The 24,917-nt window shown below is 34.0% G+C and overlaps 2 protein-coding genes across 4 annotated transcripts; one reads left to right on the top strand and one right to left on the bottom strand.

Annotated features, from left to right (window-relative positions):
- The first annotated feature begins 1,205 nt into the window (after nt 1-1,205).
- On the top strand, nt 1,206-3,404 carry LOC142544677 (growth-regulating factor 1-like). 3 transcript variants are annotated; one of them, XM_075651714.1, is made up of 4 exons: nt 1,206-2,049; nt 2,178-2,553; nt 2,648-3,029; nt 3,102-3,404. In XM_075651714.1, exons 1-3 carry the CDS (start codon nt 1,860-1,862, stop codon nt 3,024-3,026), a joined length of 945 nt encoding a protein of 314 aa, XP_075507829.1. In that variant the 5' UTR covers nt 1,206-1,859; the 3' UTR covers nt 3,027-3,029; nt 3,102-3,404. The 3 variants fall into 3 exon arrangements, with proteins under 3 accessions (XP_075507829.1, XP_075507827.1, XP_075507828.1); XM_075651713.1 differs by having other exon boundaries at nt 1,212-2,049; nt 2,648-3,025; nt 3,102-3,402; XM_075651712.1 differs by having other exon boundaries at nt 1,209-2,049; nt 2,648-3,403.
- A 1,669-nt stretch (nt 3,405-5,073) lies between these two features.
- On the bottom strand, nt 5,074-21,296 carry LOC142546042 (protein CTR9 homolog). The gene is made up of 24 exons (XM_075653528.1): nt 20,936-21,296; nt 20,040-20,106; nt 19,711-19,905; nt 16,473-16,573; nt 15,814-15,867; nt 15,535-15,648; nt 15,357-15,420; nt 14,751-14,965; nt 14,306-14,390; nt 13,752-13,852; nt 13,569-13,661; nt 12,896-12,964; nt 11,522-11,614; nt 11,050-11,421; nt 10,226-10,306; nt 9,963-10,121; nt 9,675-9,770; nt 9,278-9,379; nt 9,098-9,205; nt 8,782-9,006; nt 7,798-8,064; nt 7,638-7,709; nt 5,804-6,127; nt 5,074-5,437 (listed from the first exon to the last, which is right to left on the bottom strand). Exons 1-24 carry the CDS (start codon nt 21,074-21,076, stop codon nt 5,288-5,290), a joined length of 3,348 nt encoding a protein of 1,115 aa, XP_075509643.1. The 5' UTR covers nt 21,077-21,296; the 3' UTR covers nt 5,074-5,287.
- Between the last annotated feature and the right edge of the window lie 3,621 nt (nt 21,297-24,917).

Here is a 24,917-nt window from a genome sequence, read left to right on the forward strand (position 1 = left end):
ATCTTCTTTATCATTTCGAAAGTAAACTGTCCTAGCTCCAACGTCTGCAATTGATTATATCAGTCGCTACAAAGTCTAGATTCTTGCCAAAGCCATCCTACTCTGTTTAAATTGACTTCTTTGCATATTATTCTTCTGGTTTGAGTTTGGGGTTATGCAATAAGCCACAAAATATTTAAAACCAGTTATGCAATGTTGTTTAATGGCCAATGCAAATGTGAGCACCAAACAATAGTTGTTCGTTCCTGATTTTTGCATTTATCTCATATGTATTCAAGTATTTTGCGCTTATCTGATCCCTTATGACATGTAAAAATGATAAAATGTAAGGGGTGAGCGTTCAATATATTAATGATTTTTGCATTTATCTCATATGTATTCAAGTATTTTGCGCTTATCTGATCCCTTATGACATGTAAAAATGATAAAATGTAAGGGGTGAGCGTTCAAAATATTAAATATAGGATAAATGAATGCAAAAATTATGTTGAAGTTTTGTACTTTTCTTCTAGTTCAATTCTAAATTCCACAGTTTTTTTTTTTTTTTTTGGAATCTTTTTTAGTTGATGGTACTCAAAACACAATATAACTTGTTTAATTTGATTTTCAATCTGAAGATTGTACTGCATCCATCTCTTTTTTTTTTTTTTTTTGATCTATTAGCCCATATAAATTTTTAAAAATAAAAATGAACATATGAGATCATATTCAAAATCAGTATTTAAAATTGTTGCAGCATGAAATTGTGAAATTATTAATAAAACTACAGTATCGATAACTTGACTCTGTAAATCCTATTGAAACTATTAGTCAAATGATAGCAAAGACGAGTGTAAATCTTGACCCAGTAGCAAACATCAATTAAATGTGATTATTTTCCTTTATTAAAAAATATTCATTTTACTTTCTTTTTTCGAAATTATTATTTTAATCCAATTTTTTATATATCATATGAACATTATCTAAACATCAACTATATGATGAAAATTCGTACAATTCGAACATCATAATAATTTTTTTCCCCTGCGAAACTAAATTCAAGCACATAAATTTTTTCTCCAATATCTATACTATAACTTAGAATTATATTGAGACGTTTGATAAAAGTAGCATAAAAACTATTTCTATATAACTTTCAAGATTATAAATACAAAGTCACAGATTCCCAAATCAAGAAAAGATAAAACGATATAAGTGGAGGGTAACAGCTTCCACTGGTAAAAAGTAACAGAGATAGATGAAAAGTAAAAGTTTTAGTGGATACAGGCCCCCGAGTTGTCAGTAAAAGCAATTAAGACCGTACGATCTTTTCATGATCAACCACTGCTAAAATTTAGACAGCAACTCTAATAATAATAATTTTTTTATAATCAAACCATACCAATAAATTAAGACAGAATAAGAGTTGTTCACTTGTTTTTTTAAACTTTAGTTTATGGATTTCCGTATTATTGTCAGAGACAGGAGCTGCCATAAAGACAGCATAGTTGCAGCAGATGCCTGCGGACCTGTCGCTGCAGCACTAGTCATAATTTGTGCTCAGAATACTGTCATGTGTGTGCTCTAGTATGTGTGAGAGGTTGAGAAAAAGAGGGCAAATGGCAGTGAAATGTGATCAGAACCATTAGTTTTACGCACAGAAGATTCTGCAACAAAAATTGGACTTGGTCCCTCAAATAAATACATCTTCCAGTCTGAAATGCATTCACTCCACGGGCTCTAACTCTCGAGCTACATTTATATTCAACACCACACACACACAACATATCCAGAAAAACTGGTCTTCAGTATATGTACTCCGATTCTTGATCTAGTCTGGAAAGAGATTTCAAGATTTTGTGTGACATTCTCATTTCTTGATGATGAGTAGTGCAGGAAGCTGTAGGTACCCTTTCACCGCAATCCAGTGGCAAGAGCTTGAACACCAAGCTCTCGTTTTCAAGTACATGGTCTCCGGGATACCTATTCCACTGGATCTCCTCTTCACAATCAGAAGAAGCTTGGATTCTTCGTTTTCCTCGAATTTTCTCCTCCAACAACCCCAACACGGTACTATTTCGTTTTCTTACTATATAATAAATAGCACATGTTGTCTGGTTCTTGTGTGTGTTGGTTTTTTTTTTTACTCCAGTGTTGCTTGTTTTACAACTGATAATTTATCGTGGGATTTTCTGCAGTTGGATGGAATGGATTACAAGTGGGGTTTGGGAGAAAAATTGATCCAGAACCAGGGAGATGCAGAAGAACAGATGGGAAGAAATGGAGGTGCTCGAAAGAGGCATATCCTGATTCCAAGTACTGTGAAAGACACATGCACAGAGGCAGAAACCGTTCAAGAAAGCCTGTGGAAATACTGTCGACGCCACCAAAAGCACCAATACCCCAAAATGCTATTCCAATCAGCTCAAGTATACCCCAAAAAACCCACTCTTTCTCTTCTCCAAGTCTGTCTTCAAGACCCTCAGGCATTGGCTTGCAATCTTCTCAAGAAAATCCCACCAGCTTTTTCATGGATTCCGGTGCTTATTCTCATCTACATAGCAAAGATTATAGGTTTGTGTTACAGGTTGATGGAGTTTAAGCATATTCGTGCTAAACAACGTTGTTTTTACATTTTCTTGGCTACTGAGATCATTCTTGGTTGCAGAAGCAGCAATGGATATGGTGTTAAAAGGGATATCAACGAACACACATTTTTCTCCGACGCGAATCAAATCTCTAATGATGATTCCACTTGGCAACTGGCACCTCTCACCATGGGTTCATCTCTGCCCCAAATGAAACACAAACCTCATTCTTCAGATTCCCAGACTGGCCAGCATTTGCAAAGCCTGAAAGATTACAATTTCGACATACCTGATTCTGATCATCCCAAGAAAATCATGCATCATTTTCTCGACGAAAGCCCGAGCAAGGACAAAGATTCTTGGCCTAATTCTGATGATAAAATGTCAATACACAACAAGACTCAGCTCTCAGTTTCTGTACCCAAGTCGATGCATGACTTCTTCGTGACCCAAAAATAGTAAGTCCTGAATAAAATTCTCACCATAACACACGATTAAACGCAACTTTAACTCAAATTTTCATTGTTCTTGCAGAGATCCACAACAGATGGAAGACGTGAATTGGTGTTCTTGGCGTCAAAAAGGGCAGCAGAGTAATTTAAATCTGATAGGACGGATCTTTTTCTGCTTTAACCCATCAGTAGACATGTGGGAATACAGTTTATTATATATATATAAATATATATTATCTCGTGTGTAGAGTAGAAGGAATCATGTAAGGTAACTGGGAAATCACTTCGGGATTTTGCTGTTTCAGAAGATATTTGTATTTGTTGCTATAACTGGTAGTAGTATTTATTTTTGTGTGAAAGGCATCTGCCATTTTTGCTGCATGCTATGTACTTTTTATTATTATTATTTCTTTGCATCAGAAGATAATAGATACATGCATAGATATAATATCGGTAGATAGATACAGCCTTGACTGTCTTCTCTGCTTCACTTTCAAACCACTGACTATAGCTTGTCTCGACAGTATGCTTTGTGGGCCTACAATGTAATTTCCTTTTTCTTGCCCGTGTTGAAAACAATATTAGAAATGTTTTTTTTCCTTTTCTTTTTCTGGGCTTTTGATTTCTCACTTGATCTTCAAGGCATGAAACAAGATGCTCCAATTCCCATTCGACTTGCACTTAATGATCTACTCTATTGGTCAAGAATTTTATGATCGCTTTCTCCAACATAAATGTGTGTCCCCCAATGTTTTATGTTGTAAAAATCTCAGTTGTGAATTTTTTTATATTTTATTGGCTATTTTTTTAGTTAAGTTTGGAAAGAAAAAATTTTCTCTGAGTTCTCTTGTCTTATCATTGGCTAATGACTAAATAGTATGTTGGCATTAAATGATGTACTACTACGGTGGCATGGCTTTGCATTTCGTTGCCTAATAACTAATTGATGATTTGATATTAATTAATATACTCCTACGGTTCCAATAGGCATTCCACTCGTTTTAGATTAGAATGATAATGAGAAGTAAGAATAAATGTTAGCGGAAATAGTAACAAGATGATTTTTGACAAGAGTACTGTGCTTATAAATTTCATATTATGGATTACATTCCATAACTAGTTATGTAATATGGCGAATTGTTCAAACAATAAATGCATTTCATACGTATATCAAGATTAATATAACTCGATTGCATTATTATTGAAGGCATAATTGTGGATTGAATCAACCGAGAGATGATGAGATTAGACAGAAAATCGTTCTCTGCGTATCATTTATTGGAAATTCAAGAGATTTATAAAATATACCTAATATTAGTGATGCTATTAGAAAACCAAATCATTTATTAAAATGACATGTAATTTCAAAGGGAATAAAATAAAAGGTAATTCAAAAGAAGTTAAATAACTGTAAAATCGGTTAAATTTGACTATAAAAGTTTTCGGAGAAAAATGACGAAAATTGAAAAAATGAAATTATTTATAAAGCAAATGAATATATTGACTTCCTTGTGGTGAATAATGCAAACATCATAATCAATACACACACATTTGATTACAAAATGAAGATTCGATGCCGTACTAAGATTCGATGCCGTGCTAGTATACTAAAATATTTAAGCATATACTTGAAAATTTGTATGATGTAACGATATACATTAAAGAAGATATACATTGGATCTTCATTAGGTTATCAATGGATTATTTTTCGAAAATATTTCCACACTACTCGTTAGTACAAGGATCACGTACGTTCCATTTCATTATGCAACACGTCCGAGACTTCATTTATAATTATATGCTAAAATGGTCATTTAAACATGTAACCGTAATGAATGAAACAGCGTGCCGTGTCGCATGTGCGTCGGTGATAGTTTTAGTTAAAAATCATGACAATCTGAGATGTACCCTCCTAAAAATGATGAGGCAAGTCAAATCGATGCAAAACACAATATTTATAAAATTTGTCGAAAAATATAATTTAGAACTATATAGAAATATAATGTGCATGTTCATGTATGTTAGATTGATGAGCAATATCAGGCAAACATGAAAATAGCAGTACTAAGAAATCAACTTGTCATAAATTGAAGTTTATAGCTAAAAGCTTCAATTAAGGTATCCAATATATAAGTATAATCTTTTGAAAAACCCCATGTTTCTCCCTACCCGGTTTCAGAGTATCTTGAATTTGAAAGACTTCACGATAAACGTCAAACAACATGCAATTACAACAATGACAGATGGGCTCATTCTAAAGGCTACTACTTATTCATCATCAACCATAACGCCTGGATCAACTCCAACTTCTCCATCGCTCTCCATCTCATCCGGCTCTGCAGGCCGTCCCTGCACTGGTTCATCGTCATCAGATTCTGACAAAGCCCTTCTTCGTCGACTCATGTTCAAAGATGCAGCCTGCACCAAGTTGGGGATTCAGATTTGAGATGAAACGGAAGCAAAGAACACAGGAAAAACTAAAATGGACGTACAAATGCACAAGGATCTATAAATTCACGCATATGTACGAACATATATGGTTGGGGATTTAAATGTGTGCATATTATACCATGTGATAATGTGTGTATGACACAATAATCGAAATGCTTAAACTACTTAAAGTTTAAAGATTAGAGTTATATTGTTACCATTGGCATAGGAGTTCGGTCGAGCATATATATGATAAAGTATATGCATGTACTATAAACATATACAGAGGAAAAGAGGGGGGGGGGGGGGGGGGGGGGGGGGAGCGCAGAGAGAGAGAGAGAGAGAGAGAGTTACATCAACATCCTCAGCATCTGAATCTTCGAGCCCAGCTGCAGCAAGGAGATCCTGAGGAATGTCGTCTTGGTTATCTTCCATGTCATTCAATTCATTATACTGCTCTCCATAGCTCGTATTGGTGTCTGCATATGCGTCTTCATAACCCACGTTTTCTCTATCTTCCACCCCAGCTTCCATTTCTTCTGATTCGTAGCGTGATTTCTTATCTTTTTTCTTCCGCTTTCCACCTCTCCTCTTTTTTTCACCATGGGCACCCTCCTCATCGTCAGCCTGGGATCTATCTTTTCGTTTTGGAGCAGGATTAGTACTCTTCCATTGTTCCTGCAGTACATATAAAAATTATTGCAATACAGGGATTGTTGCAGGTTTGGAAACTCGAAGAGATTATTCATTTAAAGGTCAAAAATTAGGTAAAATCAATTATATATGAAGAATAGTTCTCCCAGCAATTTTTCCACAGTAATAGGACCATTACAGACTTTTTTCATGAAGTTGAACAAGAACTTAAACCAACTGTAACCATGTCAAATGCAGTAACTAATCCCCAACATTTTCTCCATTACGACAGCTTCAACTGAAACAATGATCATGAAATGGAAGGTAACAAACGCTTTTGAGACCCGGTGATTGATTCCTAAAGAGTGAGTGGGTATTGATTTTTAAATCCCATAACTATAGTCTTTTAAAAGCATTAACCTCGAAGATATTTAACTTTGAAGATAGCATTTCCGTTTCAGAGCCTATAGTGGAAGTTTCAAGTACATTGCCAAATAACTGAACAAACGCAAGCACAAATTTGTGGAAAAAAATAGTCCTCCAAAGTTTCTAAAGGAGAAAGGCGAGGTTTTCATACCTGACGAAGAATTAAATGACTTATTAGTCAAGATGATTATATGAATATTGCACCTTTTCATTTCAATTTATATCAACATATCGAGGACTTACTGATGTGATACTCATTGAGACGACACTTGCCATGTCCAACAAGTATATTGATGGAGGATCTTTCATGCACTTTGATCCTCACAAATTAGTGGAAGATAAGATAATATGAAGATGAAGCCATGAACATGTTCAAAAATGATAAAAGATTAAAAGATTATACTTAGAAGTTCAAGTTATTTGATTATCGGGCATGTATAATTATGTAATTTAGTTGAAGGTCTACTTTGTCAGTTTGAGCCTTAATATTGTTCATTTATTTTAATTTTAGGACTTATTTGATTAGTATTTGATATGAACCCAGTAAAGCTATTTTAGATAGGTTTTACTGTATATACATGTATGCGAAATTGTAAGATAAAAAAGATCATATTTGAGTTTTCAATAATATATTGGAGAGTTCTCTCTTTTGTTCATCTTGAACATATCAATCAAACTTATTAAGTTTCAATTTGGTGGGCGTTTGAAGAACTTGTCAAAGTATGATCCTTGTGGCTTTCGAAATATCGCTTATCATCACGTTGTGCTTTGCCTACGTGTGGGGTGGCGTCCTCACTAATCCATCATATACCAAGGTTCATGTTTTTCTAACATTGGGTCGAGGTTTTTTTCCATCCATCGAAAATGAAAGATTCGAGCCCGAATTCAACCTATCTTGTCTTTCAAAAATCAATTGTTTTTTTATTTGTTTATTCCGCGTTTTTGCTTGACTTTTAAAATACTATTCTCAATTCCCATTGATTTGAGTCAAACAATGTCGCATGAAGGCCGTATCAGTTATGATTTACAAAGTGCAACAAGCAGAAAATAAAAAATAAATAGGATAGTGAAAGAAAGTTTCCGAAAAATGCAAATATATGCCAAGGAGAAGATAATGAACAACCCTTACCTTGATACGCTCCAAATGCTTCTCCTGCTGCATAACTTGCTTCAGCTCATCCTCCTGTTTTCTTTTCTCCAGCTGTTAAAATTTTTTATGTCATTGAATAAAAGAGAGGGAGAAATTACTCTCAGTAAGACAAGACATCAACAAATAAATAGTTAGTTACCTGAACTTTTCTCTGTTCTTCCGCTTTTCTGCGTGATTCTTCAGCCAGCTCCATCTGACGCAGAACTTCCAGTCTTTGCATATTCTGTTTCTCTTCTCGCTCAGCGGCATCACAATGAACATTAGCTACTTCAAGCAAGTGCTTGCAATATGCAACATGAGTTTCAATTTTCTTTTCATCGAACCCATGAAGATGAAGGTTTGAAGATGCAGACAGCAAGCTGAACAAACGCACAACATTCCTAAGCTCCACTACTGTAGCTCGTATCTATGTCATAAATAAACCATACATGAGAGAGAGGAAGGGATAGAGAGACTTCAAAGGCAGAATGAGAACAGCCCACCAGTTACAAGAGAAAAATTGGTACAGAGAAACAAACGCTACAAGATGGCAGTACTCGGCTAATGAATTTTAAAACATAAATTATATTCCAAGGAGGGATTTTCATTCTGAAAAAGTCAACATGCTTTTATTGAAATATACACACAAGAAAACCTTCAGCATTGACAAAGGCGAACATGTCATGATCTATTCAGTGGATGAAAACTAAGAGCAACAGCAGTGGACACTCCTTCCATAATCAGATCACAGAAACGTTTTTGATGGCTTATGTTTTTTCAACTTATAAAATTGGAAATCAACAGTTTACCCAACCCTAGTGCAGTAAAACTATTAAGTAGCTCAATGAAAGGACCGTGGATAAGCATAAAGGAACAATTCCTGATTTTGATATGTTTGATATATAATATTTCAAGTACTGGCCCTGATATCTTAGGCTTATATGATACTTTAAGACATCAAATATCCTGAAAACCAGTATAGTTCCTGCAATTTCAAAGTTACTCAACACTCGAACAATCACACGACTAGAAGTGCTCATCTAGTGGTTGCTTATCAGCAAAATGGAAACTTGCAAAGATAATAATACCAGAATTCCCGCCAATATAAGTCGAAACAAAACATGATAAGATCAAGGATGATAACCTCATCCACAGTTCTTTTCGATTTTTGAAGTGTCGATGCGGAGAACTTTTGTAGAGCAACTCCTACATCAAATCGTAATGTGTAATTTGAAGGAGCCATGTGAATAGCTCTTAGTAAGGTTTTCTTACAATCTTGCCACTGTTCAGCTTCATAGTGTGTACGCGCTAAGTAGAGAAGCACTTGACTGTCCGTATTATAATAAAACTTGCGCAAACAATTTTGATACTGAAAAAATGAGTAAAATGTTATAAAATATACACAGTTAAGACAGGTTTATATCATCTTAATCAGAAAAATGATAGCGTTGGCGAACAACCATTTTCACAGCTAATGCAAAATTTCCTTGAGCGAAGTGAACATGAGCAAGGTTAATCCAGACATCTGGCATTTGGACATTGAAACTTCCACTCGCAGCTTCTTGGACCTGCAACAAGAAACATAAAAAGTGAATATCCCTACTTCACACTCTGACTATTCAATATCAAGTTCAGTTGACCTGTGTAAAAAGTTCCTTGGCTATATCAAATTGACCTTTTTCCGCAAACACCATACCAGCGCCATTAGCTGCATAGAGGTTAGCAGGATGCTGAAGCAGAACCTGGTAAATGAAATATATAGTCGCATATCACAAAATTTTCCATGAAAAGAAGTCTAGAGGTGACCAAAAAAATGAAAGAAAAAAAGCAAAAACTGCCAACGACACCTCAGTTGAGAATAAATCATAAAGAGGACTTATGTTTCTACATAACTAAATCAAAGCCAGAGGAAGCCACCATTACCACATGTAATCCCAGAACTAAAAGCTTGATTGTAAATGATGAGGAGAGGAAAAGGAGGAAAAACACCTAGCTACTCAATGTGGCAGTTTCTAGGTAAAGAAGTTACTTGCATACTTTTGTGTAAAGTTCTTTGGCTTTCTCATAATGAGTAGCCTCCAACTTAAGAGCTTTTCTCTCACTGCGATTTGCTGCAAAGTAGTTCCAATTTCCCTAGTAATAACAAAGAAGATGCATAATAAACAAAAATTGTTAATTCAACTGATGTTGTAAGTTATTATACATGTAATCTCAATAATTCCAAAGGATGAAACAACTAAAACAAATGCATCCGACAATATAAAGGTCTAAAATTATATAAATCAAAGAATATAACTGTGAAAGAATTCAGGGTAGTGTTTATACCAAACAAACTGCAGCATAGGAGTCTTTTCCATCCGTTGCATCCTTAGCATTGCGGAATGTTTCTTTTGCCTTCAGCCAGTCATCATTCTTAAGCTCCAAGTCACCAAGCATTAACAAAACATCTGGGCCCTTCTCATCCGCCTTAAGTGCATCACCAATCTATGACCAAAAAGAAATTTTTAAAGGATAAAATTGATAACAAAGAATAAGAATACATACTAAAAAAGGAAGAGTAAATGATATTGAGAGACAGCTATAGCTACCAGTTCAAGACAAAGTTGAACATTGTTTCGAGCTTTTGCAATCGCAGCAAGCCTCAAATGCGCATCTGTGTAATCTGGATACTGAAATTAATAATAACAAAGATAAGAAACAACTGTATTTACAAGAAGAAGCAAGCCAAAAAAGTTCACGGGAAGTATCAGGAGTATGTGCTAGAATGATCCCAACCTCATCAAACTATTCATAATACCAATATCAAACAAATCACCCAGTTGGAAGAGATCATAGGTTTCGTAAAACTACTGATGCCTATTCTAACAGCGATATAGATTGAGAAGCATCCGTACGATCTGTCGATTGAGTATCCCCAAACACCACCGTTGATTGAGAATCCCCAAACACCACACTAATCGAAAGATAAGCACCCAAGATGGACAAACTAACTTTTATTTGAACTCATAAAACAATGCCAAAATACAGGGCATTGAAACAGAACGGGAATGTCACTGATGATGATCGAGAATAATTTTCTAGTTAAAAAAGTGACAAAAACGGCTTAACATTATTTGCTAGTTTTTTATCTGTTGACGCATTGTGTCCAAGGAATAAAACTAATCAACTGACAAATAGGTTGTAACTGAATGAGGATTTGATAGCGCGTGGTTTACACGGCCTAATTGCAAAATAATTAGTACACTAACTCAATTAATTATTTGAATGGAAGTATAATATACAATTCAGGAAGATGCACAACCAACATAAATTGCACAATTACTGTGGTACCTTACATGTACTACAAAAAATAACAAAACTACTCAACTCCACTCCTTCAACAAAACTGCAGGGACAAGAAAGCCACTAATACCTTAAATAATATCAGGCGGTATAGGATGTTGGCTAATTCGGTGTCATGCATCTGCTCCAGTACTCTAGCAAAATTAAATAGTGTTGTAACTTTATTCCAAGGGAGATTCACTGATATATTATGTTCCTCGAGTCGATGAAATAATTGCAAGTCCTTATAATGATGGGTAGTAGAGCTGGCATCAACAGGATATTGCATGTTATTAATTAAACTGGATTGTCTTCTACGACTAGGCCTTGGCCAATCTTCATGATGTGGAGCATCTCCATTAGCATCTGATTGTGTCAAATTTAAAATCGGTTCTCCTCCAGCATCAAAAAAGCTGCACCATACACCATCTCCTAGAGCTTCGTTAAATGTCTCATCAGCAAGCTGGAGTAACAAAACATCGAGCCACCTCAGAAATGATTCAATTAGAACTGACAGGAATCTTAAGCCTATTAAATTCAAGTGGTAAATAATGCAAGCAAACCTCAAACTCTCCCCTTTCAAAATGGAGCGCCCCAATATTGTTAAGTAGCTCTAAAGGTACTTCCTCGTTCCCCCTCTTCAGCAGGTTACGAGCCTGCAGAAAACAGACTTCAGCAATACAAAAAGATATAAAGTTAATCTAGTGGTGTGTTTCAGATGCCAGAAGAAAACATATGCCACATAGATGGCTGAAGATAATGTGGGAATGGATCTGACCATTTTGAGTTTCCTCGAATCCTTATCCATGGGAAAAAAATAATTAACCCATATGTCTTCAAATATAAGTCAAAATACTCCAAACAATGGAAAGACAAGTGAACAAGAGCATTAAAATACAAAAATACACATTTTGACAGGGAAAAACCGCAGAGATGTACAGAAGAAGAAACAGTGAAATATTCTCTATGGATAACGTTACATCGGTATCCAATAATCCATCTCACCAATAAATGGGAATCAGAAAACACTGTATACTTGTTGAGATAGGAAATTATAAAATTCTCTTAACAGTAGTCCTACAAGGCGAAAAAATTTCAAATTTGAAATTGCCAAGAAACAAGTTTGAGAAAATGAGATATAATCTGAATAGTCCATGAGAGTTTCACACCATATCCAGTTAGTTTGGCCCTCAAAAAACAAGATTATTTGCATTTTACAATTTTGTACTCTATATTATTACTGCAAAAGCCTAAGAAAGCCTTAAGATGAAAAACTTCGATTTTTGTGTTCCCTTTCTAAAAACTATTATAAATTCTACAAGAGTATGTTTGTGTGTGGTGTGTGTGTGCGCGCTCCCTACTGGCTTTCTCTAGCAGTAAATACTCAGCTCTTCTTGTATTGCAGTCCCTGAATAGGCAAGTTCTCAAAAAAACTTCCACTGTTTGGTCAAAGATACAAGGTTTAGGGACTTACAGGCCTTCTAACCATTAGAAAGAAGAATGGCTCTATGGTATGGCAGATTGGAAAAGAATGTTCAGCTTTCAGTTTATTGGTACACCAAACAGAAGCAAAGACAAAAGAACTTCAATGATGGTGGTACAAGTCTACAAGAGAGCATAAATATAATGCATTCTTATTTGGCAACTTGAAAAATAAGTTAGCCTTTTTTTTTTTTACCTAAGACTACAACCGATACAAACATGAGGAATTGTTTACTCAAATCCTAGGTTATTCATGAATTTTTCAGCACCAAATTTTTTTGAAATTTTCTACATAATTCTTCCAACAATTCAGGTTTCACCTCCCCACCCAAATTTTTTTTATCATATGGCGCTCCATGACCAGCTCTCACCCTCCCCTTCCTGAATTATGGATCTGCCTGTGCAGATATCAAGTTTGGAAACAAGCCAATATACTATAGTAGAGAGTTTCTTACGGTTTTAAAGGCGTCCAATGAGGCAATAATGTCTGTTGAAATCAACAGTTCACCAAGATCCAGGAAAGCCTGTAAATCAATGGCAGAAGCATGTAAATGGAGCTCATTAGATCTCAAGTCACTGTTTGAGACTTTGTGAAGATTCTCTTACAAAATCGTTATACTTAAGTTGACATCAATAAACACAAACTAATGCATGCTGTATCAAGGACAGAAAAAGAAAATTGACGCTCCAATCCAAATGAACCTATTAGAATTCTATTTAGAAGCTATCAGAAGTCTGTGAGCTCATCTCCATTAGAACAACCAAAAACCCTGTAAACACATGCAAAATTTCCATTTCCATGTAATTTTTCCCCGGCATTATGCGTCTTTACAGTAGATGATATTACATTGTCCAAGTTTCTAAAATCCGATACTCCAGAAACTTTTATTCCATTAACTTATAATTTAATTAATAAATTAACATTTAGAATCTAGTTCTAATATTAGAGAATTATTTCATGTTCTATAAGCCTACTCTTATTCATGTTTCCAAAGAGGACTGAGAAGATAGCAGCAGAATGACACATTTATCTTGACCTTCGTGATTCTTTTTGCCACAATATAAGTAGTTAAAAACCATCAAACTGGAAAACTTAACTGAAGAAAAAAGAAAAATCAACATAGTCACCTGAGGATCTCGGGGATCAATTTTTGTGGCTTTCTTGAATAGTTCTTGGGCCTTCTCAATCTGATCAAGCTGGGAATAAATGTGTCCAAGAGCCTAATCAAAACATATGATTTTTAGTTTTTTTTTCCAAACACAAACCACATAGTGGAAAGATTTAAAAAAAACAGATTTGTCAACTCTCACTTTTAGGGTCTCACAATTTTCTGGCTGAACCTCCAAAACCTTTTCAAAATTGGTCAAGGCACTTCGCAGGTCTCCTAATTTCAGTTGAACCTGCCCCAAACCTATTTAAAACAATTGAAACCATTCATTCACCTTACACGTAAATTTTTCTAAAATTTGAGAAAGTGAATATCATTCTTTAGAAGCGAGACAAGGTACATATCAAGATTCAAGCTGGAGTCATAAGATTATGGACATTCAGTTCTTCTAGTGGAAGATAAAGAATTAATTAAGTGGAAATTGTACTCATCATTTGCATCAAAGCTTAGTTATCTTAATTCAATTATTAAATGATTCACTGCATTTAGAGACACCATGATGTGTCTTGAAAATGTTCTCATTTTGATTTAAATGAATAATATGCTTACACTATGGGAAATAAATAGCACAATATCTGTGATCCTATGACTATTTAAATTTCAAAGTTAAAGCTGACACACCAACTGAATTCCACTTTATTCCATGCTCAACCGATCCTCAGTACAGTATAATAAAAATAAGGACAATTAGCATACCATAGTAAGGCAACACAAAATCACGAGGATTATTGCTTTCCTTTACAGATGCCATGTAGTACATCCCTGCTTTCTCATAGTCCCCCTGGAATCAAGAAAGCAATTAAACCGTATGATCAAAGCATAGGAGTCTATCCAAGAAAGTGATTATAAACATGATAAATTTTAAATGGTGACTAGGTCCATCAGGTACCAAGATGGGAAAAATTAAAAGGTTAGAGGAAAAGAATAAGAGAGATGAGCATGGACGTTCTCAAATATTTTTGAGAAACCAAAATTGGAAAACAGGAACTGATAAAATATAGGCACGCATAGTGATTTCTCTCTTTTTTTTTTAAATAAGAAACGATATTTTATATATGACAAAATAGGATAAAGTTTACAAAAAAGGCAAACAAGATATCCGCAAGTACGCAAAATAGGTACACATAGTGATTTCTCTAACCTTGCTGTGGTAAGACCGAGCCAAATTATAATAAGAATGTGCCTTTGTTGGGCCATGAAGAGTGACTGCAAGTGCAGTTTCAGTAAGCTGCTCAACAAGGAAATGCTGTCCCGTGAAGAAGAAATGATTAGCCAGATAATTCAGTGCCATTGCACAGAATGGATATATCTCAAAAGCTCTCTGCATCTTCTCCATTCCATTCATAATACCAGCAGCTGAAAACATGTTTTTTACAATGTAAGAAGCAAGGAAGAATTGGTTAGAATTCCAAGACCAAGCTTATAAATTCATCTAACTCTCAAATACGCATAAATCAAAGTATGGCATAAAACAGCAGAAAGTAGAAACTGCAAACAATCGGATTGATGCTTCACGTGATCCTCAGACATGCTTGGAAACATTATTCAATGCAAAAAGTGGAAGAAGATAAAGCTGAGATTACAATAAATTATATTGCTGCTTCATTGGTGACATGACCGTGGATGAAACAGGTAAATAAGATGTAATTGTCCATCAATCAACAGTTAACAAAGCGAGAAATAGTAAAATCATATCCATCTGTAGATCTTGTCCTGTTCAACATCGGCACTCCAAAGCTTAACTAACCTTCGTTCGTTTGGAGGTCTGAAATTCCAAGTGCCACAAGAGCTTCAACATTGTCGGGATCTAACTGAGTGTAGAATTTGTCAAAGCATAAGCTTAAATCAACATGAAGCCAATCTAAATTTAAAGCTGCGTGTGATATCAACTAAGTAGATGCAAACCCCAGACAGTAACGGCTTGCCTGTAAAGCACGATTAAATGCTTGCTTTGCCTTTTCAAGATGCCCCAGTTTGTAATGGCAGAAAGCTATTCCAAGTCTTACAGCAGGAGCCCAAGGATACACTTGCAGTGCTCTCTAACCACGCATATAATTGCAAGGAAATGAAAATTGTTAAAGTTCAGCAAGTCATAAAACATAAAGTCTGGACAGGCGGGAGTTCTCCACCACCCCCAACCACCTCCCTCATCCCCGAACCCAGATGCTGAAGCAATTTTGAAGTACAAAGAACAATTAACAAACCTTGTATAACTCAAGTGACTCTGAATAGCGACCTCGGCTAAAGTGAACACATGCCTGCGTATGATTGGCTATCTGACATCAGATAATCTTATGATGGCAAGGTCGATTTAATGCTACAAACATTGAGCCCATGGAATTCCATAGCATATGCACTCAAACATTTATTCTAACAGCTGCTGAGATGTATGGCAAATGAAGCATGAAACATTTAGTCCGAACAAAGCTAAGAAGATTTTCAACTCGTGTTTGATAGAACTCAATTGGAAGATGTTAGCAGGGAGGATGAACAAATACATATCGATATATCTTTTAATCTTTTTAGCAGTATATAGATTTGCCCGATAAACTAAAACTCCAACATAAGTCAAAAATTTACATAACTAAGCAAATATGTTAAGTAGACTACAGAAGAAAAAAAAGGGTAATAATATTGTCAGAAAGAAAACTTGCTGCACTAGAAAGGAGTATTAAAAATATAGTCGTGAAATTCAAAAAGGGAGTTCAGCTCCATATTCATTTTGAACTGATAAATAGCAATCTATTTTAGAATTTGTAGTCAAAAGTTAGGAATTTAGTATCCATGGAAGATGCAACAGACAACTAGCTAAGTTTCCTAACAAGCATCACCATATATGATGGCAGGCTACGAGCTCAAATACCTGACCAAGAAGAGCAGGAACATTATCATGATCTCCATCCAATACAATCTTGAAGGCGTTAAAAGCCTGCTCAATATCGCCCTTGGCCAGTAAAAGTTGACCTGCCAACAGTCATGAAGAGCAAACAAACCACAAGCAAGAGAAAAATATAAACCACAGATCAGAAATCCTTGGGGCAGCAGCAAAAATACCAAAAAAGTTTCTAATATAGATAGAAAGAAAGCATCGAGTATTTATTATCTCATCCAAAAATTCCCTCACATCATTATTTCTTTCTACTAGTTGCAGGTTAATTTGGGCTCAACATTTTCGGGCTATCCTTAATTAAATTTACCTCGGTATATGTGGTGAAGTACACTTAAAGATTCATGTCCAAGCTCAAAATCAGACAGAAAGGGCAATATACCATAATTAAAACCCATACGAGTGTCATAATTCTAAAACTCAAAAGTATCTCTGAATGCCAAAACGAGCATATATCAATCAGATCAAAAGACTTCCGCTGCTGAATCTTAAAATAGTGGCATAAAAAAAAAATTTATTTTTAGCAAAATTTAGTTCAAAGTAATATACGTTCACATACAAAAGGAAAATATAACACATTGTGTAAAAATCCTGCTGAATTGCAGCCTATGATTCTTCAAAATATCAAACTTGTCCATAGCAATCCCTATCACAATGTAAATAACCATGAAATTGGTTAAAATTCCTGTTCCATTTGCAAAGTGATTCGATACCAAATTCATTATCAAATCTGGACCTTTTAGTATTTGACGATGATTGTGAAGTTAAGAGAGATTACTTTTGTGGAATATTTGGATTAGTTTTTGATTCATCATCTTCTTTATTAAAGAATAAAAAGTATTTCATTTTTTCATTGCAGTATACCTACAAGAAAAATTGAGTATAAGTTTTTTTTTTTGGCAATTATAGAGAGAAATTCCCCCAAATTAAATCAATAATTCACGTTAAAAATCAGTAAAAACATGGTACCGAAATACACAAATCAAATAAAATATCTCTATCATTCAAATTATATAAAAAACTGAAAACAAAATAATCATCAACAAAAAACAACGGCAAGAAATTTTAACCTAAAAAATCAAACTGAACAAAAAGACTCTAGAATAATAGTGCAATTAGAAACGTCAAAAAAGGCCTATACTAAGTGAACTAAACAGATAAATTCCTACCTAAAATATCCATTTGTTCATGATGATAAACATGTGATTTCAAATCACAAATTTCTAAACACACAAACGAGTTAAATGCTTGAACATAATAAAGAAACACTCTTATAGTAATCATCGTGTAACTACGAAATATGAATCTTCTCAAGCAATAAATTTTTACTTCAATATAAACAAAAAACGCAAATTTTTCGTGTATACCCAAATTAACAAACTTCAATAAATCATAGGAATAATAAAAATAACCATACCAGACAACGGAAACACATTTCGATACTCCTCATAAAGCTCAAAATCCGATATCATAAACTTGAGACATATTGTTTTGTTTGTTCGGTTGACTGTTGTTCGGTTGACTGAGGAACCCTAAACCTAATAGAAATTTGGTTTTGCAAATTGCAACAGTAACAACTATGTTTACGTTACTATATCGCAATTTGGGTTAGGTTTTTAATTTTCTACTATTGCATAAATGGAAAGAGATATTGGGCCGGGCAATTTTGCAATTGCACACTATGGCCCCACAAGTGTTCCGCTCCTGCCATAATAATGGTGTTAAGGGGGGAAGTGCACTACCTTTTTAAACAGAAAATGGGACAAAATGGAAGATTCTTCTCTTTAAAAAGCTTATGTTAACTTCTAATTCCATTTATTTATTAGGTCTAATTCCATTTATTTATTAGGAAAAAGAATATTCTTGATAGGCAATGTCATGCGGCCACTTATAAATCATTTTAGACTTTAATTTGCAATCAATGTGGGACAAGATCATCACAATGACTCTTTGTACATAACGCGGCGTCTTCATCGCGGCCAAACCCATCGATCCACCAATGTTGGAAATCTAGAGATGACTATCATACACGTAGCAATTTATCTTACATAACACTTATATTTCAGTGTTCTTGTTGATGACCGTTTCTGGTACCACTCTGTCATGCCACACACCCAAGCACGCACAAGTGTGACTGTACAATGGGCTCGTATAGTAGCAACTTCATAAAAATGGTTAATCCAATTTACTATAGGAGTCCATTAGAAATCACTTATAAACTATTTTAAACTTTAATTTTCAACCAATGTGGGACAAGCATTATAGGTAGGGGTGTAAACGAACCGAACACGTTCACGAACTTTTCGAGCCGGTTCGAATAATATTTGGTTCGAATTCGAAATTATCGAATTCGAGCCGAACTCGAACATGTTCGAATATTTTTCGAATCGAATTCGAGCTAAAATTATATTGTTCGATTGTTCGCGAACTGTTCGCAAACTTTAGCATTATATTTAAAAAATAAATAAAATATTATTAAGTATATATATATATATATAATGTTCGAATATATATATAATATTATTAAGTATATATATATAATATTATATATAATATTGTAATATATATAATATATATTATATTATTTGAGTTCGAATCGAATTCGAACTCGAGCCTCAGTTCGAATCGAGTTCGAATCGAAAATAATAAAAGTTCGAGTTTCGAATCGAGCCTCGAATATGTTTATTCGAATTCGAGCTCGAGCTCGAATACTGAAAATTTCATAAAATTCGATTCGATTCGATTCGATTCGTTTACAGCCCTAATTATAGGTTATGAATTATACGGATTACAATAGCTTATAACTTAAAAGGTAAATAACAAATTTTTATTGCTGCTTAGACAATATTATTTCCCAAGGCGAAACTTTTATAGCTATCTTGAAATGTCCATATTAAGCTACTTCTCTTTCAAAGTAAGTTACTTATTCGGCGAGGAAAATTAAAATCTGTAGCATTGGCAAAAACTTGGTCATTTTGGAGGAATTTTTCGTCCAGTGATTATTGTTTTTCCGGTTATTGTGTTTGCTAAGACCACGAGGACCGATGTTTTTCCATGCTTGCATTTCGATATGAATGAAAAACTAATTTGATCACGAGGTTTAGAAGATGTAAATAGCAATGACAATGATTTGTTTTATATCCAAGTAACTGTTGTCGCAAAGACGGAGAAAAGTGTCACTATGTCGGTACATGCAACGGAAAATTGTAAATACCTTTCCCAATCCAAGTTGAAGGCTCATGCATGTCAATTCTTGATGCCTTATTATAATATTGTGTAGCCTGTATAAAATGGTCCTCCTTTTCTCTTTGCAAAGTCTCAATTTTCCCAAGGTAGCTATAATAAGCCCCCAAAGCATTTAAAATGGCTATCCTCTCGTACCTTACATCTGCATAATATTCATCAATTTCTGCAATGACACTTAACCATTAGTGAAATATCTAAAAGAACTAATGGGCAAGGCAACAAGATACGGTCATCAAATTCAATAATTATCCTTCCATCCTAAATAAATGCGAGAAGTAAAAGACCCAGAATGCATACCAGGACTAGACCCTTCTTCTAATATTTGCCGAAATTGTTCAATTTTGCCTTGTTTGAAGTACTCTCTCTGCACACAAACAAGTAAATTTTTTTAGAATTTTGGGAAAATTAAATTCAACACGCACTGGCATCGACAAGAATCTGTACAGTGTTCATATCATAGCATATAATAAACCTACACCTTCAAAAAAATATAGTTTTTTTGTACATTTTCAGCCGTCGTGCACAAAGATGTTGAAGTCTCTCGTACAGATGGTGAACGAGCATAGCATACAATTTTTAATATATCAGTAGGACATAGCACAAACCACTAGGGAACAAAAGGATATTAACACATGCAAAATTACATGGGTATTTCACAATTTCTATGTTTCACAAACAAAAAATTTTAATGCACCAAGTACATTGCCATTTTCAAACACGAACACAGGGAAAAATCAAACTGTGCTAACACAAAACTCAACACCGAAAAAATGCACCAGAAAGTGAGGTAAACTTATTTCGCCCACAGCAAAGACAGCCCCTGTAGGCTAACTGGCAAAAAAATATTGAAGTATGCAACATCGTAAGCACAAAAGCCCATTAAAATCTTTCCAAGCTCATCCAAAATTCAAACTTGCATTCCAAAGCACATTCATCCAAGCACAAATCCGATAGAAATCACAATCCACACCAAGTAAACACAAAATTAAACGCAAAATTCCTAACGTTTCACTCACACACATGGTTATTTGAATGAAGCACGACAAGAAACATCCAATTCTGGCATACATGTTTATACACAAATACAGGTTCCATACAAAAATAAACAGAAACAAAAGCCACAAAAAAAAAGAGAGAGAAACAAAACACGGAAACCACACACATACACACGGAGGGAATGTATATGAACACACCGCAATTATAAGCCAAAGATCAAGAGGGGCTTGTTCGGCTTTGAGAATGTCAAGAATATCCGTGGCGTCGCGAGGGAGCTGATCAAGGGCCACTCTCACCTCCTCCTCCGAATTCTGTACCGGTATATATACACACGCCATACATTAACCAACAAATTCAACTATTCACACCCCTGAATCCCCCAAATATGTAGCCAGATACGATTGAAAAAACCCTAGCCCCGACTGATTTCGGAATTTGCAAGTGATTCGCGGAAGTTAATCCCAAACTCTGTATTATGACTGTTCCGGTGACTGGGTTCAGAGGGCGCTATTTATGTAGAGTTCTCTCCGGGGGCAAACTGGTAAATATGTTCGTATGAATTTGGGGTTTGTGAGCAAGTAAATTGGGTAAAATCCAACAAATGTTCAAAATCATAATAGCCACGCGAGGAGCGTACATGCAAAACATTTTCCTCTATAAAGTTTCAAAACATTCCTAAATTTCACTTGACTATTTTTGGTATCTTGACATGTCATTTTTTAAGTAGCAAAAAAAAAAAAAGGTCATGCCGGAACTGGCCATGCAAGCGTGATAGTACAATGAATCCATGTAACAACTACTCATTAATAGTTATCGTCCTTTAAAAATGATTAACTCAAATTATTATATGAATTCTTTGTAGTCCATTATAAATCATTTCAAATATTTTTTCCTGACTCATGTGTGATAAAGGCATCACAATCATTCATCTTTCATAACACGATATTTTTGTCTTGTTTGTCCCTTCTATCCACCAACACCGATAATCTAGAAGTGAATATCACATGTTCAAGTGGTAGCTCACGTGATATAAAACTTTGTCTCGCGTGTTCGAAATATGACTATCACCCACGTAACACTTTGTTATGCATATCACTTATTTCAGTGTGTGTTTACGTTGGTGATTGTTTCTAATACCGAGATATGCATCATAGTTTGACTTCTTGAACTTATTAACACACAATGATTCCTATGTTTGGAAATAAAGTGGAGCAATTATTTATGGAGGTTTGGATCATAAGGAAAAATGTTCAAAGAATGGATGATAAATAGATAGGTGGAGATTGAAATCTTCAATCATCGTGCACCGTATTTTAAATTGCATTTTACCATGTATTCACATACTTACTCGTGTCAATGATTTGCAGGTGATAACATATTCTTTATTGTTTTAGACTTCGGGTTTTTTTTTTCTAGGCCATCATATTTGATATTTTATGGTTTATTTGGTCTAATTAAGCTTTGTGTGAAGATCGCGAGGGAAAGAATTTTGAGAGAATGAAAATTTGGTTTCTATCAAATTTCAAAAAATTAGTACAAGGATTTCATTGTATAATTGTAAACTAGTTTGATTATCGTTGAAGACTGGTTGATTTTTTTTCCTAAAATTGTAACATTTGTTAATTTTCATGTACTACACTTTATATTTTATTTGTTAAGTTACTGTATTATATTTAACTTTGACAGATATATTAATATATATTTGGTAGATATCACATAAAGCCATGTTGATTGTATAGAAAGTTTTAGCGCATTAATTTTATCCGTTTCAGCAAACAATCCTAATAGTAATGCATTCATTTTATAATTATAAAAAGATCAAGCTATTAAATATTTTGTTTTTTTATTTTTTTCATGCTATTAAATCTTATATACCTCATATAATTTCTTAAAAATCGTAATATAACATTCACACATTACATTATATACTGGCAACGTGTGCGTCCATATGCTAGTATTAATGATTTAATAATAATAATAATTTTATGAATAATGATTAATTTAATTTTTTTTTTAAACGTGATTTGATTATTTTAAAAAATTTATTCTGTCATTTATATATTTCTTCTTATATCAATCATAAAAATTAAATAGTCCAACTTTTTAAAACACATTTCCATTTCATTCGGAAATTGATTATATAATGACCTATTAATTAAACAATTTCTTAAGTAATTTTCCTATTATGTATGAAATCTTATTCCCATATATTTGCTGCTCATAATAATCAAAGGAGATAATTATAAATTGGCAGTAGAAAGGAAAAACCAAAACAAAATATTACATATCATTCATTAGTACATGGTTAGTAGTATAGTCCATCTTCACCATAAGTCCTTTTGTGCATCCAAAATGGATCAAAAAATCACACACTGACCACTTAAAAGCCATGTGATCAACGAAAAACTTGAATCATGTACTTGCACTACCCGCCGTTTTGGTTTCCAATAGTAAGCATACGAGTCAATAGTCATCGGATGATCATGAACTTGTCTGGACAGATCAAGATTACGTCTAAACCCCATCTTAGTGTTTGACATAGAACTAGAACTCAAACATTAAGGCTTATTTTCTACAAGACAAAATCAAGATCCAAGGTGATACTCTTCTTTTCATTTTGATTGTATTTCAAACCTATAAAATTAAGTAATTTTTCTTAAATTTTGTATGCTTATGTGTTATTTATTGATTAACTTGATATAATTAAAATTATTTTAAAAACTGAAATTTTTTTTCATGATTGATCACATAATAAACCTACATAATCTCGTAAAGTTTAAAATTTTACATTAACATTTCGTCATACTCCATATTTTTTTAAACCTTGTTTGGAGTATTTTTAAATAGGATTTTAATTGATTTTACTTCTGCATTAAAATGGGCTTTGGATGCCAATACGATCTCCAATCTGGTATAGTAATATAGAGCCCAATAAACTATTATTGTACCCTGAAAAAAACTGAAAAACTGGCCCATTAGAAGGGCAACTTTGCCATTTCACTTAGGTCTTGTGTGGACTTAAAAACATTATTATTAAAGTAATCGGGCACATACGATCTGCGATCTTAAATATGAAATAATTAAATGCATGTGATATTAGCTCAAATTTAATCGACGAATATTTTTAGTAATCAAATAATTTGTGTATAGATTAGATCATTCTTTGAATATATAAAATGTGGAACTTTGAAATAAGAGTGTAGGAGAAAATTATAGAAATAATTATTAATTAATTGACTAATAAAAATGTATTTTACAAAGAATTTATAGAGAAATTGAGTTAGAGTAAAGCGATTACTGTTAGACCAAAAATTATAGTTGTTAGTCAAGACAGCACATAATGCATTTATTTCGGTGCTAATAGATTGGGCTGTTAGGTCCATGACTCCGGAAAGGTGTGTGTCTATATTATGGTTGTCTCATATCCTTTATATATCAGTCTTGTCATTTTTCTATATCAATCATGTTCTCAACGAATACAATATTATCCGTAAAGATCCGACATCACTCTTTTACAGTCCATCTAGCCAACCAGATCAAGTGGCACAAAGTCAACAGTTTGACGCATGAAAACTTCTCAATAATTCACTCATTTCAGTGGTACTCTCATTCATGTATATTTACCCCCAACAAACTACAACTTTGAGAATGTTATCATCATATCAAAATTACAGCCGAATAGTTGTTATGATTCGTGTACTTTTTACAATATATTGGTAATTACCAGTACTACATGGCATTAGTGAATGGAGCTAAAACTTTAGTTTATGTGAGGAGATTAAGGTGACAAAAATTATATTTACATGAAAAATATTTTTACATGGCTGTGTGTGTATATATATATATATATATATATATATATATATATATAGTACTAATTTAAAAATATAGTACCGAGAAAAAAACTCAAACCCATAATTATCGAAATAAATGAAACTCGAAATCGAAAAAGCAAAATAAAAAAATTAGATTTCAAGTACAAAACCGATAAATTGAAAGTCTTTCGTTTCCTCGTACAAATATACTTATCATTTTCTCATTGTTTGAAGGAAAGAAATCGCACACTTATCTATCGACGTTGATATTTTCACATCTTATAAGTAATTTTTTTGAAGAAAATAATAATAATAATAATAATTAACCGAGGTTTAACCGAACCGAACAACGCACTTCGGTTTG

Source organism: Primulina tabacum, chromosome 5 (genome assembly GCF_025594145.1).
Source record: "Primulina tabacum isolate GXHZ01 chromosome 5, ASM2559414v2, whole genome shotgun sequence".
NCBI classification, from domain to species: Eukaryota; Viridiplantae; Streptophyta; class Magnoliopsida; order Lamiales; family Gesneriaceae; genus Primulina; species Primulina tabacum.